Consider the following 14,234-nt stretch of genomic DNA (forward strand, 5'->3'; position numbering starts at 1 on the left):
CGTGCATTTAGAAAAGAATTTGTAAGCAAAGGGAGCAAGGACCTTACCAGCATGCAAGTATGCCAGATCAGGATTTTCAATGTCTGGGTGTAGTTCTTTCAAGTGGTTCCGAAACTCCACAGGGATATTTGTTCCATACTCACACCTAGGACAGTTATACATTTTTACTCCTTCATGCTTTCCCGTATGCAAGATGTGTTTACGGATATTTTCTGCACAGTTAGACCTAAACAGCAAGAAAAAAAAAAAGAAAATATATATATATTTAGTTTCTACCAGTGGTTCAAATAAAACCTAGTGTTATACCAGAAAATCAGTAGTCATCACTCATTTTTCATTATCTGTGGATTTTTTGCATCCTCTTAGGTTTTGCACAAATGTTGTCCTTTGCATGATGGCTCCCAGAGCTGTTTCAGGTTAACTGAACATTAGATCTGAACCAGAATGATTGATTTGTCACATTTACAGAATTTCTATTTTTCTCATGGTAGTCAGTGATTGACAGAAATTAAGCAGAAGAATTAACAGAAATTAATTAAAGAAAAATCTTTACTTAGCAAAACTGAAATACACAAATGCCTACAATATTCCCAGTGGAGCTCACATGAACCTTTCCTACACAGTTCCTAAATTCAACAGGAGTTACTGTGAATGATTTCTGAAGTATGTTCCACCAGTTTTCATCTCACTGTGTGAACTGTTCCTAGGAAAGAGAATTGAGTTGCTCAAGTTTACATATTTTTGAAAATACACATGGATTCTGGTTTACATCTTAAACACAGTTTTTGTGAAAGTAGTGGACTTTTCATGCATAAAAGTCAGATTACATATACAATTAGTTTAACACATTTCAAAGCAATATTTACAATAATATTTCTGAAAAAAAAATTTCATATTTCCCTTATTCACAGAGAGATCCATATGACAGTAATTTTTAATTTCTAGTCTTTAAAATTTTCTAGTCTCATTACAAAATTATTTTGCATTAGAATTTCCTACTTATTCAAATTTAGTGATTAATCCTACATGAAATACACTGCTGCACCATTTATTTCAATCAGAAATAGTCAGTATATTTATTTTTTACTCAAAAGAACAGAACTGTTCATGTGTACATGGTGTTTTGTTTATTGTTTAGACTTTCTTACTAGCATATACTATTATTATTGCCAAACTAAGAACAGTAATTCAGCCTATCTGAAAAAAAGTACAAACACTCATGTAAACTACATAAATGCATAATACTTCACAAATACTCAAGTAAGACAACTGTAGCATTTTGGGCAACTGATTATATACCCATCACGGGGTAGAAATTGTACAGAATGATAAAAATGATAGATGATAGAATGATAGAAATGATATCATGATTCTACATCATGATAGAAATTCTACAGTAACAAGCACCTAAAAAAAAGACCTCCAAAATAAACTGGAAGTAGCAGCTTGGAAGTTCTGCTGGAATGCTTGTCTCTCCCTCGGAAATGGACATAGTAAAGTTGGTATCTGCCTTACGGTGCTGCCAAAGCTCACCCTCTGTCATGTCCATCTGCTATATACTGGTATCATGATCAGATGCCTGAGAATGTCAGAGAAGACACTTATCACTGAAAAATATAGAAAATCTTGGTCCTCAGCATCTTTCAGGATTCAGCCCTAAAAAACTTACAATGCTCATAAATGTTGTTAAAATGAAATACGTATTTTACAAAAAAAAGGAAAAAATGGTATACAGTATACACATACTGCAATGAAAGCAGGAGACAACCTGGTAACCTTCTATCATGGGTTATACTTTAAAGGGCAGTAGATTAAAGCAGAGCATACGAATCTGAAATAAAATACCTGTGTTCTTTTAGCTCAGCTCTCATACTATGCTAAGGAAATATATAAAACTTTTAACTTTGAAATATTTCTGTGAAATATATAAAGGATCTGTGGAGACCTATGTAAGAGTTGTGAAGAAAACCCAGCCTGTACAAGCCATAAAAGGCCAGTTCTATCTCCTCTGATTTGGAAATTGCTCCAGTCACTTTAAACAGAGCAATCCTGAAGCCTCATTTATTCAGTCATCAGTAAAAATCTGTTGCTAAACACTCCAACATAAAGATATAAAAAATTTAAACCCATATTTTTCCATGTGACAAGGCCAGAAAGGCTTAATCAGAAATGAGGAATGTGAGATCACAAGGCATTACAAATGGCCCCTTGTATTAGGTTGCAAAGCAGCAATTGCCATCATAAGGTAAACCATGATGGCAACAACTGGCAAATCCAAGCACTTTTGAATCCAAGTGATACCTTTAAATACAAAAGGACAAAAGTGTACTGCATATAAAATGTTTTTTAATTATTCAGTGTGCTTTGAATGTGTGTTTTATTAGGAGTCTTTTCTCATGTACTGTACAAGCATGTTATCATATGTCTGACACAAAACACCCCCACCAACACAAAGTGTGTGTAGATACATCACTTTATATTGTATGAGTAAACACAGAGGTCTGGGATTTTAAACGGCACTGGATTTCTATCAAAGCTATCTCATGACATGAATATAACTAATATTATAATGTTGCAATGGTGGTGATAGTTAAGATTTTGACAGGCCTTGTATTATAAGATTCACTTCCACGTGTTTATAAACCTTGAAATATAGATTTCCTTTGTTCTGAAATTTGGACAACAGAGCCCGGTGCAATAAAAATCGTTTCAGGAAGTCTTTCTGGCTTTTGAGTTCCAGTCTGAATTACAGCCACAAACAAATGAATGCAGGTTTTAGGAGACTAGCCTGTATTTCAGTAAGGCTACAGTAAAGTAGAGGTTTCTAAGTTAAATTACTATTACCATTGCTTCATGTAAGCATGCTTTTCATCCTTATGATCCATTTTTAAAATCAAATCTATATATTTCTGTCAATTTGTCCATGTTCTTAAGTAACAGGAAGAGAACTCTTTTGAGTGACTTAATCAGTCTAAAGCTACAGTCAATGAATTTACATTTAATTCTGATGCAGAGAAACACAATGAAAAGTTTTCTTTTTATTTCACGTCTTGGAGTAAGTTTTCGTATTAGATGTGAAGAAAAGTCTGAGACGTGATGCAAACCCCACAAAACCCTATTAAAGGGAAGAGGGAGGCCTGTATGGATTTTTCAGTGTCTTGTCATTGCTATACACAGTGAAAGAGGAGATGGAACATGCTGCTAAGGTATGTTGCAGATGAACAGGAAATACGAGAGGCTTTCCATGCATACTTCTCATGCAACAAACCTGTACAACCTCCTCCATGAAAGACTGATATATTGGGAAGGGCATAGGCCTACTTTCCACATCCAGGAGAGCTCCCACATTTCTGTAAAGGATAACACTTTGAAATAAGGGAGACAGATGGTAAGATTCTCCTGAGAAATGTAGCTACTGTTTAAGATGAACAGAAAACCTCTTCTGGAAAAAGACAAAAAAGGGCATTTGTCTCTAACATTCACCACACAGCGTTGAGTTCCCATTGCTGTTCTAGCTGCACATTCCATGCTGCCATTACAAGTCCCTTCCTAACAACCAGGTACCTTTTTCTGTCAATAAATTAAAGGTTGCTGCATATTCCAGTATCATAAACTGGAAATCACTTGTCAATTTTAAAATGGTACTCAAGTCACAGAATCACAGCATGCTTAACGTTCAAAGGGACCTCTCAAGATTGTCTGGTCCATCCCTGCTGCTCAGGAAGGATGACCCTTGGCCAGTTGCTCAGGAACATTTCTGAATGTCTCCAAAGACATCTCCCACCCTACCTGGGTGCCTCTGTGAACAGCCAAGTTCAGTAGTTAACTGCAGACCTGTGGTTGCTGTCCTTGTCTTTCACGCAGTGTTTTGGATAAAAATAATGAAATAAGAGACATTCACAAAATATCTTTCACTAAATTTGCCCAGGCAGAATAGGAATGTTTCTATGTTTTTAAGGGTTTTCTACATGACAATACATTAGCATTGTATTAAAGAGCTAAATGAGATATTGCAGCAAGTAATCAATTCTTCTTTCCTATTTACTAACAAGAAACTGAAATTAGAACACTCTTCCATTATGCAGTGCCTGACATTTTCAGAAAGATACTTACTGCAACACATGGAAATGGAAGGTTTCAGAGGTGCAAATGAGGCAAAATGTTAATTATCCAGTCCACTAAGTTTAAAAAATTTTAGCACCTCGTAGGACTCTTATTTGTACAAAATAAACCTTTTTCAAATGGTCTTCTCCAGAAAATTAGGTATAAACATCCTTTCTGCAGAGAAATGCATGTAACGTAAAGGACTTAGGGCAACTCCATTGACATCACTATTTACAACATAAAAACAAACACAGCGATACAACCAACTGATTGAAAAGATTTCTATTTTTCCCCTGTTTGTCAGTATGTATCAAGTTCACTCTCATAGAGACAGCATTCTGAAGGTCTTCTGCAGCCTTTATACCCTGCTATGCAACCTGCAAGTACAGAGAAATTGCAGCATTTTGGAAAATAGCAAAGTGTCCAGGTACTTTCTGGACACTTTCATCATAAAAGCAATTATGATGAAAGCAAGCTTCTCAATGAAGCAACATGCACTATTGTAGATTCTTAACCTCAGTTATTCACCAAATGTTTGCAGGTATTTCTTTCACAGAAAAAGCCATCTAACTTGGAAAACTGTCTTTAAATCAAAGTTGCAATAATTTTATTACGCTAGAAAAGGAGAAACATAGATTTTTAGAAACACAAAGTCATATTTAGTTTGACCTCACTGATAGCACAGTTCATAAACATCTGCCCAGTGATTCTTTTCTCAAACCATAACCCTTTTGATACTAAAACATGGTTTCTGATGGAGAGCAACAGAGAGTCTTTTGAAGTTATAGGCAAATTACTCTTCAGTTGATCACTCTCCCTATTACAAACTGTCTCATTTCTTATCCCCCTGCATTCAGCTAACAGTGCTACATGTCCAACACACCTTGCTTAGCTGTAGAATCTCCTGATACCTGCATCTCCAATGGAAGAGCTACAGAGACTAAGTTCCTCTCAACTCACTCTGAGGAACCATCAGGTTCTCCCTACGTTCTCTCCAGTTGCTTTAAGCTTTGAATACATTCACATTTCACACCAGTGCTGCATACATGGATGCCATGACTTTCTCCATGCTCAGCATTCTCCAGTTGCAGCCAATTCTGGGAATTCCTGGATACTTCTTGCAGCACCAAGAGCTCCTGTACACTCAGTTAAATGTGGTGACCTTTCAGGTTGTTTTCAGCATTACTGCTTTCCAAAATGCAACCTTTCTTGCCAGCCTTTGTTTCTTGCTGTCAGTAAACTGTATGGAAACTAGCATTCAGTAGGGTGGTGGTAAACAACCTAACGGGCAATATTTTCTTGACAGGAAAGGAAAAAAATACCTCAATCTGTGGTAATTACATTATACAAACAGGCTTATTCAATCAAAACCTCCACAATGACAGTCACTCTGCCCAACTCCTGTTCAGCAAAAACCCAAACCAACCAACCAACCAACCAACCAACCAACCAACCAACCAACCAACCAACAGACAAACCAACGGACCAACCAACCACCCAACCAACCAACCAACCAAAAATCCTTCCCTGCTTATTCAAGATTTAGCTACATTTCTGGTTTTAAAATAAAATAAACTGATTGCCAGTTAGTGCAAACTAGCTACATAATAATACATAATCTGCAGATACCACTGGCAATCCAGACTGCAAGTTTAAAAGCTAAAGCTTACCTCTTCAGTGCTACAAGTCAATACAATATTGCACAAGAAAAAATAAAAAAACCAGCAAAACATGATAGCCAAAAATGTGGTAATGTGTTGAAACTAACATTATAAAACTGCAATAATTATTAAATGCTAGCACACATAGATAACATATATATTTATGTATATATGTACAAGAAATGTAACACATTTTCTCATCCTTCCCACTTCTAACATGTACCTGGGTTTCTCTTTCCTTGCTCTTTGCCTTTAAAAGCAAAAGTTCTACCTTTTACTTAGGTTTTAAGTGAGTGGAGATACAATCACATGGATATGCTCTGCAACCAACTTCAATTCTCAAGTGACTTATGATACTGTTGCTGGAACTAGCAGCACATGACTCCTTCTGTGGTAGCTCAGGAGATCAATGTCCCAGTGCCAGCTCAGCTCTGCCTGTGTCACTGCTGCCAAAAACCTCCCTGTGCTGTTCCTAAAGATCTCTGGTGGGCAGAGGCAACGAGCTGCTGGGGACAAGCAATGCCTTTGCCACCATAGCTGCTTCTGCAGTGAGTATTTGCTCACAGCTTTTCAAATCTACCCAGAAAAGGTGACTGAAATACACACCCACAGTGCCATAGAAACACATGCCCAACAACCTGGTGGCCACATGTATTGCCATGTTTTCATGTACTGCCATGTATTGCCACTCAGAAAATACGGAGTAGCCCATAAAAGAGAGTACACTAAATTTACATGCTTTAATGAGATTTTATAATACAGTCAGTTTCACAAAGAAAATAATAAAAATGTATTTGGGATTTATTCTGATAGTATTATACCAACACCCAGGGATAATAATCGTAATGTTTTCTGCTTTTCTACATTTTTAGCTTTGCATTTTTTTCTGTAATGATCTATTTGTTATGACATACAGTATGTGTGACAGATGTCCAATGCTGGCTGCTAAAAAGTAGCTGAGCCCTGTAGGGAAGCAGCAAAAACTTGTGCGTCAGCACAGAAAATGATAGAAGATTGATAATTACTGCTTGTATCTGAGCTCCATTCAACAGACTAGCATGTCCAAATTGTAATTTGGCTACGGATCCACCATTCTATTTACAATGTATTGGAATGAAAATTCCCAGTTTCAAGTAATTGATCATTATGATAGCCAAAGTAAGTGCTTTTAAAGGCAAATTCAGGGTAATTGGGAATTCTGAAGGGAAATAACAAGAGATGTACTCTAGCCTTGTTTACCTCTGAGGAATCTGTAAAGCCATTTACAACCCTGCACAATGAACAAAAACTGCAGTGTAGACCCAGTGTTGGCATCTAGATCTACTCCTGAATTTTCAGAATATTTTTGTTAAAAAAATGGCAAACAACAGACTCCACAATTAAAAGAAAACATTATTTTTTCCAGGAGAAAACCCATCTGTGACTCCAAGGAATTACGGCATCCTGTCTTAAATGCTTCCATTAATTCCATTTTCTACAAGAAATAGAGAAAGAAATAAAGAAGAGGCTTGTAGATAGAAACCTGTCCAAACTGCTAGACTTGGAAGGAATGGGTGGAAAGGGTACAGAAAGTCATGGAAGTGTGCCTCAGCTCTGCATGTGTGCTGTGGTCCTCACTGTCCCCATAGGTGCTGTGCGGGGCTGGGCTGCTCAGCTTGTGAGTCTGCCCAGCAGCTCTTCTGAGAGAGGCTCAGTGTCTCCTTTTACTGGCTAGAGAAGAAAAAAAAAGCAAAACAAAGGAAGGGGGAACCAAAAACAAAACAACAACAACCAAACAGTTTTTATAGGACTGATCTGCTTCTGAAAACTCTCTGTAATGTTTTCTAGAACTTCTGGCTTCCACTTTGCTGCAGGCAGAGTGGTCTCTGTGATGGCCCAGCTCAAGGGCCTGTGTGCCTGCAGCATGAGGGATGCAGGGGTCTGCTGAGCACACTGCACTGCTGCACTGTGTCAGCTAAGGTTTAAGTGGCAGAAATAGCAGGTGGAGTTCATCTATTTCACAGTAACTGAGAATAATCACTCCATTGTTCCTGGGCTTCCACCCTCCCCCTTTCCTTTCTTCTTAGAGCAGATGGCATAAAAGAGAGGTTGGTCTGAGAAACAGCATCTCTGCAGTGGTGTGAGGATAGAGACTGGGCTTATAGGTATCACAGGCTCTGATTTAACAAGGTACTTACGCATTTTTGTGGCTTAAGTACAAGCAGCCCCCATTGACTTCAAAAGAATGACTCACAAGGTTAAATTTATGTACATGATCAAATACCTTGCTGAAATGAGGCCATGGAAAACATCCATTTTTTAAAAAAGCTGGGATGAATTTAATTGAAGACACGCATTTCCTTTCAACATCAATTTTTTTCCTATTGTACTTCTTTTAATGACCACATAAAGTAACTGAACAATTCTGTGGAGTCTGTTTGTATATCCTCAGGAACACATAAAGTATTTTCACAGATATAGAAGTGCAGATGGAGCCTAGGAAAGGGTGTGCAATCTAGCGGCTGCACAAGATGAAACTGGACTCCTAATGTTGCTGGAGTCAGAAATGATAGCAACAGACCCTAAAGGCTGCCTGTCAATCTCAGATGCAGATGGTACTTCGTCCAACTGGCCTTCGTGTCAGTTCCTTCAGCCATTTTAGTGACAACACAGTTCCCTAGAGGACAGATCCTGTTGCTTTGCAGCCTGGATTCATACCCAGGGCACTGTGGTCTGTACGATCTCTGCTCAAAGTAGGTTTTTTTAATGCTAATACAGTGCCTCTTCTTGCCCTATCCCAACCCCCCATGCAAAAAGAGATGGTCATTTTCTTCCTCATTTCAAATGTTCCAATTTATCCAAGGAATCAGCAATAATTGTCTGAAAGATTCACTTTTGTTATGCATGCCAAAACTATATATAAAATCCCTGCTAATAAAATTTGCAGACAACACGGTAATTGGCAGCATGATTAATAAGGATGATGCTGCCATCATACAGAGCAGTTGCAGAAGCCAGGCGTGTTCAATCACAACATGTACACACACAATTACATGTTAGCTCTCCCACCTTTGCACAGTGCATGCAAGTAACTTGGACAATGCTGTGAAAAGCTGTGACACTGAAAATTATTTAGGGATTAGTGGACCATCAGTTTAACGTGAACTTCTAGTGTGATGCTATAAGCAGAAAAGGCCCCATGCTATATTTAGTGGATAAGCAAGGAAGTAGCAAGCAAATGTAGGGATGCAATGTTTTCTTTGTGACACTGGAGAAACTAATTCTAGAATATCTACTTCCTGCCTATATTTAAAAAAGGGAACAGCCACAAAGTGATTATAAATAGAAAAGAAGTTAAGTGGGGTAAAAAACCTCTAAACCACTTAATAAATCCCCCTTCTGTTTTGCTTATTACACTTAAGCTCGGCCCGTGAGCTTTAACATGGAATAAAGGTGTGATTAAGGGACAACCTAACCTGGAGAAAATCTATACAAAACCAAAAGCAATGACTACAAGTTACAGTCAAATTCAACTGAGAAAAAAAGCACAATTTCTTCTGCAATTATGCTTTCACAGAAGAGAAGCTGTGGTTCGACAACTTTGGTTCTATGACTTTGCCTGTTTTCAGATCAAACCTGAATATGTTTCTAGATCATAAAATTCATTCAGAAGTAGGAGGTTCAGTACAGAGCAAACTGGGAAAAAAAGCACCTATGCAGTTTGTTTTCTGTAGAAGGTCAGACTGGCTGAGCCTAAGGCTTTTTCTGGGCTCAAAGTCTCCAAGAAGTACAGTTCAAGTCTGAAAAATGTCATTGTTAGGTCAGCCATTTATTGCGCTTCCATGATGTCATGGAAATTTGTTCAGTCTGCAAATTAAAATATATTCTTCCTGGCTGTCAATACTGCAAAACCATCTTAGATTCTGAAAGTCAAATTTGGGTGTTTAATTGGAGGCATGATTGATTATCTAACCTAAAATGTGTGTTGAAAGCATATATCAGAGAAACATCATTCTCTTCAGATTATGTTCTCATAATGCCGTTTTCTGCACAAATGTAAGTAAATGCAGCATTTGGCTCTGTACTTTGAGCTTACTTCACAGACATCATTCACTCCAGAAGAACTGGTTTTAAGAGTAAGGAGCAAGCAAAACGTGATTTTTGTTCCTACAAGAGTACATTTGCCTATAAGGACGCCTGGCAGCTCAGTAAGAAACTGCAGTTCAGTTTTCATGTAGCAGGACTTTCACTGGAGACCTACACATCAAAATTAATGTGCTGTGTACTTAACCAAAAGATACTGAAATGTAAAGAAAGCACTGAACTATGTATTTGACTCACCTAACATACCTGTATGTTATGTAAAATGTAGAAGGTAGCTTGCACTGCACTTCCACTTCAGACTATTCAAAGTTGCAGATAAGCTGTCTTGTAAAAGTATTAGATTAAAATTGGACCACCCAGAATAGACACATTTTTACTGTGCTTTTAACAATACACAGTTATGTCTAACAGACATAACATGATTTCAACTAGATGAAAAATCAGGGCAACACTCTAGATCTATTGACTGGGAAGAATAGCAACTGCCTGAATGGTGTTACTTCAAAAACCTGACCCAAGAAGAAAAAAATTTAAATGCCGGGGCAAAAGCCTTCTGGATACCAATTAAATCCTGTCATATTGAGAAATTTTATAGACCAATACCAAACAAATTATCCTAGAATAATGTATGCAAAGGTTCTGTCTTAAAGAAAAAGCCCACCACCATATAAAACTAACCCCATCATATTACATGAAAATAAATTTCTTTCATTATTATCATAGATAATGTTATGGACTTGTCTTTTTTCCCACAGAGGGTTAACATGAAAAGAGGGAAGAATGGCAAAATATGAAACTTTCTCTTTAGCTTCACCTTTCACACTCTGGTATCATACAACAGCAGAAACTAATGAACTTGCTCATCTTCGAAAGCCCTTTTGCATGCTTCTTCCTTCACCCTTAACTCTGATCCTCACAGGTCTTCCCTATGTGTGTGCCAATTTTACTGGTACAATATGAGCACTTTTATTAGTTGTGTTCTGATGATTTCTACAGAGAGATACTTAAAGCTTATACAAGTCAAAAACTATTTTATCTCTTCTGAAGAAAACTAATAGTGCAGAGCCACTGAATGATAAGAGAGACCACTGAATTTATTTAATAATGCATGTCCATTTCACAAAAATGGCCTGTGTAATCCTTTTAAAAATAATAACCTGTTCATTTCAGACCTTGCACAATGCTTCTCTTTGTCCCTTGTAAGTCTCTCAAATGTCTTATTTTAAAGGAATATATAGTACTCCCGGAAGACATTTTCCCATTTCTATTCTCTTCAACTCCTGTGAGCCCTTGTTCTGTGTGATAAGGCAATCTCCTTCGGGATCTGAGCTGTGTAGTTTCGCACCACGAGTGACAAGGACTCAACTTGAATAACTGCTGTGCGCAGGTTGTAATTATGTCAGCTGGAGTGTTGAACAAGGGGACTGATTAATGTGAGCCCCAGCCCAGGCACAGTCCCTATCAAAACCTTCGTGCAGGCCAGCAGTGGGGATGGGTTAAAGCAGAAAGACAAAACATGCTGTATCGTCCATGATAGATGAATTGCTCCAACAGTCTTCAGGCAGATGTTCCAGGACAGTATAATATACAATTACTCTGCCTTATCACCTTCCCAGGGACAATAAAGCTTCCTCCTTCTATAGCTCATGTGAGTGAAGGCAAAATTAGTTTTACTTTTACAACACTGACTCACTTATCATGTTGCCTTGATTGTGCTTTTACAGCTAAAGAAAACATATATTGCACTCTTAAAAACAAACAAACAAACAGAACACACCAAAAAGATTCTGCATTCCTCATCTTTTATATAAAGCTAAACTATTCCTTTGAATCTATATTGCATCATATCATAGTAATGCAGTCCTTAAAGGGCTAATTCAGAATGAGATTCTAGGGAACATTACTAACTTTCGAACAACTGGACCTAGTCACAAGCTTAATGTTATATGTACATATATGAAAGGACCTTAGTCATTCAAGTCAGAATGCATAGATAATAAAAAATACACAGGTTTGGTGCAAAAAATGCCTATGTGAATAACATGCCCTTAGTGACTATTCAGCTAAGCACTCACCCTAAAAATGCTGAAGCACTCTTGTAAAACAATACTTTGAGAAGTCATTAATCCATATGTATCCTTAAAGGCCACAAGAGTTTACTCTACAACTATTATAAACAATCCATGTATTTTCCAAAAGTAAATATAAATTAAGTAAATAAGAGAAATTTAGGAAAAAAAAATCTATCTCTTTGTATTTGTTTCCTTTTTGTTATCAGATGCATACAGTTTGGGGTTTTTTGCTGCAGAGATGGAAGTAGTCTCTGTTTCAGTGCTATTCCCATGACTTTGCAGACCAGCAGCTCACTAACATGAGGTGAATAGTAAGAGAAGAATATAGCTCATAATATCTTGAAATCCTTCCTTTCTAAGTACTGGATGGGTATAGATAAAGAAACTGTGCTTTAAAGAAGAGAGTCTAAATAGTTCCACTTGCATTCCAGGATGCATTTCTTTCAGTACTACCCTTTCTTCAGCGATATAACAATGACATGATCTTCAAAAACAAAACAAAAAAATGCACCCAGAAATGCATTTAGCGAGACACACATTTGAAGGTCAGGTTTAAAATCAAAGCCAAGGTTGATTCTAATGGCACTTAAGATTGTATACATATTTGAAAAATTCTGTTTATATGCATTCAATTTTCATGAAAGGTATTGGACTACTAGTCCATAAGGGAGAGATAGGATTTTCTAAGGAGACTATAGGAATTAGGCACTGATACTGCACTTCAACTTGAAGGCAGGCTCTCAGCTTTTACACCTTCTTTGAGATTTTAGTCATTAAACAGTATCACAGTCCTGGCAACAATAAGGTTTCACCACAACAGTACAGGCTTTCTTATATTCCTCTGGTGATATTTAATCCTATGTTTATGAATCAAAAAGTAGCTCCAAGAAAGCTGGTACATTCTCACTGCACAGCTTGTTGACCTGAGAGGACAGCACAACACGATAATGATACACCAATTCCTGTACAGAGGAACAACAAAGAAAATGGTCTCGGCCTCACTAAAAAAATATAATCTAAGTATTGAGAAGGATATGATAATCAGACAATAGGCAAAAAGAGTAGTGATAGGTTTGGGAGACAGGGTATCAGTAACACAGGGTAGAAAGCTTTTGGTTTAGGTGCACTGTTGGGCATGGCAGTATGAGATGGCAACCTAGTCTGTCCTCCATAACCATTCATATTAACAATGCAATTAATGGACATAATAAAGAACTGATGTAGGTCTCAATATTTGCATAAATTAGGTATCTACTGCTTCTAAAGAAAGATGTAGGTCACCAATAGGCAACATCAGACACTCTAATCTGCTTTGGAAAAGGAAACAATGTTGCCCCTATCTTTATAGTAATGACGCAACCATTCTAGGAGTAAAACTCCCAAATTTAGGGCTGCCCTTATCTTGAGGAAGGTGGAGTTCTGTCCTCTGTCCCAGGAAAGTATATTAGCTGGCACAAAATATCGTTCATCAACCCTTTCTTTTGAAACTTTGCCATCAGACAGCAAAGAACTGCCAGGAGCCAAAAGCAGATCTAATCCCTGCTTTCAGAAACACTCTTCTGTTTTCAGTTATGTTCTCCATATAATTTTCTTAGAAAATCCAAACAGCAGGCTTCTAAACAATTTGTCCTGTGCCCTTTCAGCTGAGAATCCTAAACAATAACTTGAATGAGGCTGCAGACAGCAGTTCATTATGAACTAAATGAATCCTGAGTTGTCTAATATTCAGGCCTCTAACACATACCCAAAAATACAGGAAGTGGGGCTTGCTTGCCTAAAAAATGTACCAAAAGTCTTGAGGCAGACATAGCCATTTCCCCAGGACAAAGACTTGAGAGCATGCCTCAGTGATTTCACTCAGTTGTGCAAGAACTTGCAAACTCAAGTAGAGAGAGAACAGAAAAACAGAAACTCCAAAAGGAGTACATGCTTCTGGATTTAGATGTCTTTTGGCAAGATTAAGAGATCAGATCCTCTCTGAAAATCAAGTGAAAAGTAGAAATAATTTGTTTTCAATTCCACTACTTACTTGCCTAGTTGAGCTTTTTTATTGTTCAGGATACAAAGTCTTGTGGAAGGTGCTGCCAGCTCCCTGGCTTTCCATTTCTCTCCTTCCTAAGAAACAGGTACCTTCATGACAGGTGAGAATTGTCACTTCACTGAGGACATGGAAGGAACGTGAATATCAGTGGAGCCACAATTTTATCCAGTGGCTTTGTTTTTGTTTTATATTATCGACCCTGTGACAGTACACACTTACCAGCCAGTGAGAGCTGACTCCCAACTGAGCTATGGAACAGAGATGCTTAGATGG

The 14,234-nt window shown here is 37.6% G+C and overlaps 1 protein-coding gene across 2 annotated transcripts in view; it reads right to left on the bottom strand.

Moving 5' to 3' along the window:
• ZNF407 (zinc finger protein 407) overlaps positions 1 to 14,234 on the bottom strand; it is a 335,063-nt gene that overhangs the window by 98,928 nt on the left and 221,901 nt on the right. For both annotated transcript variants that reach the window (XM_036406756.2, XM_036406755.1), the window contains exon 8: positions 48 to 226. In XM_036406756.2, coding sequence (XP_036262649.1) covers positions 48 to 226 — 179 coding nt within the window. The remainder of the gene's footprint in view (positions 1 to 47; positions 227 to 14,234) is intronic.

The sequence above is a fragment of the Molothrus ater genome, chromosome 1, assembly GCF_012460135.2.
Source record: "Molothrus ater isolate BHLD 08-10-18 breed brown headed cowbird chromosome 1, BPBGC_Mater_1.1, whole genome shotgun sequence".
NCBI classification, from domain to species: domain Eukaryota; kingdom Metazoa; phylum Chordata; class Aves; order Passeriformes; family Icteridae; genus Molothrus; species Molothrus ater.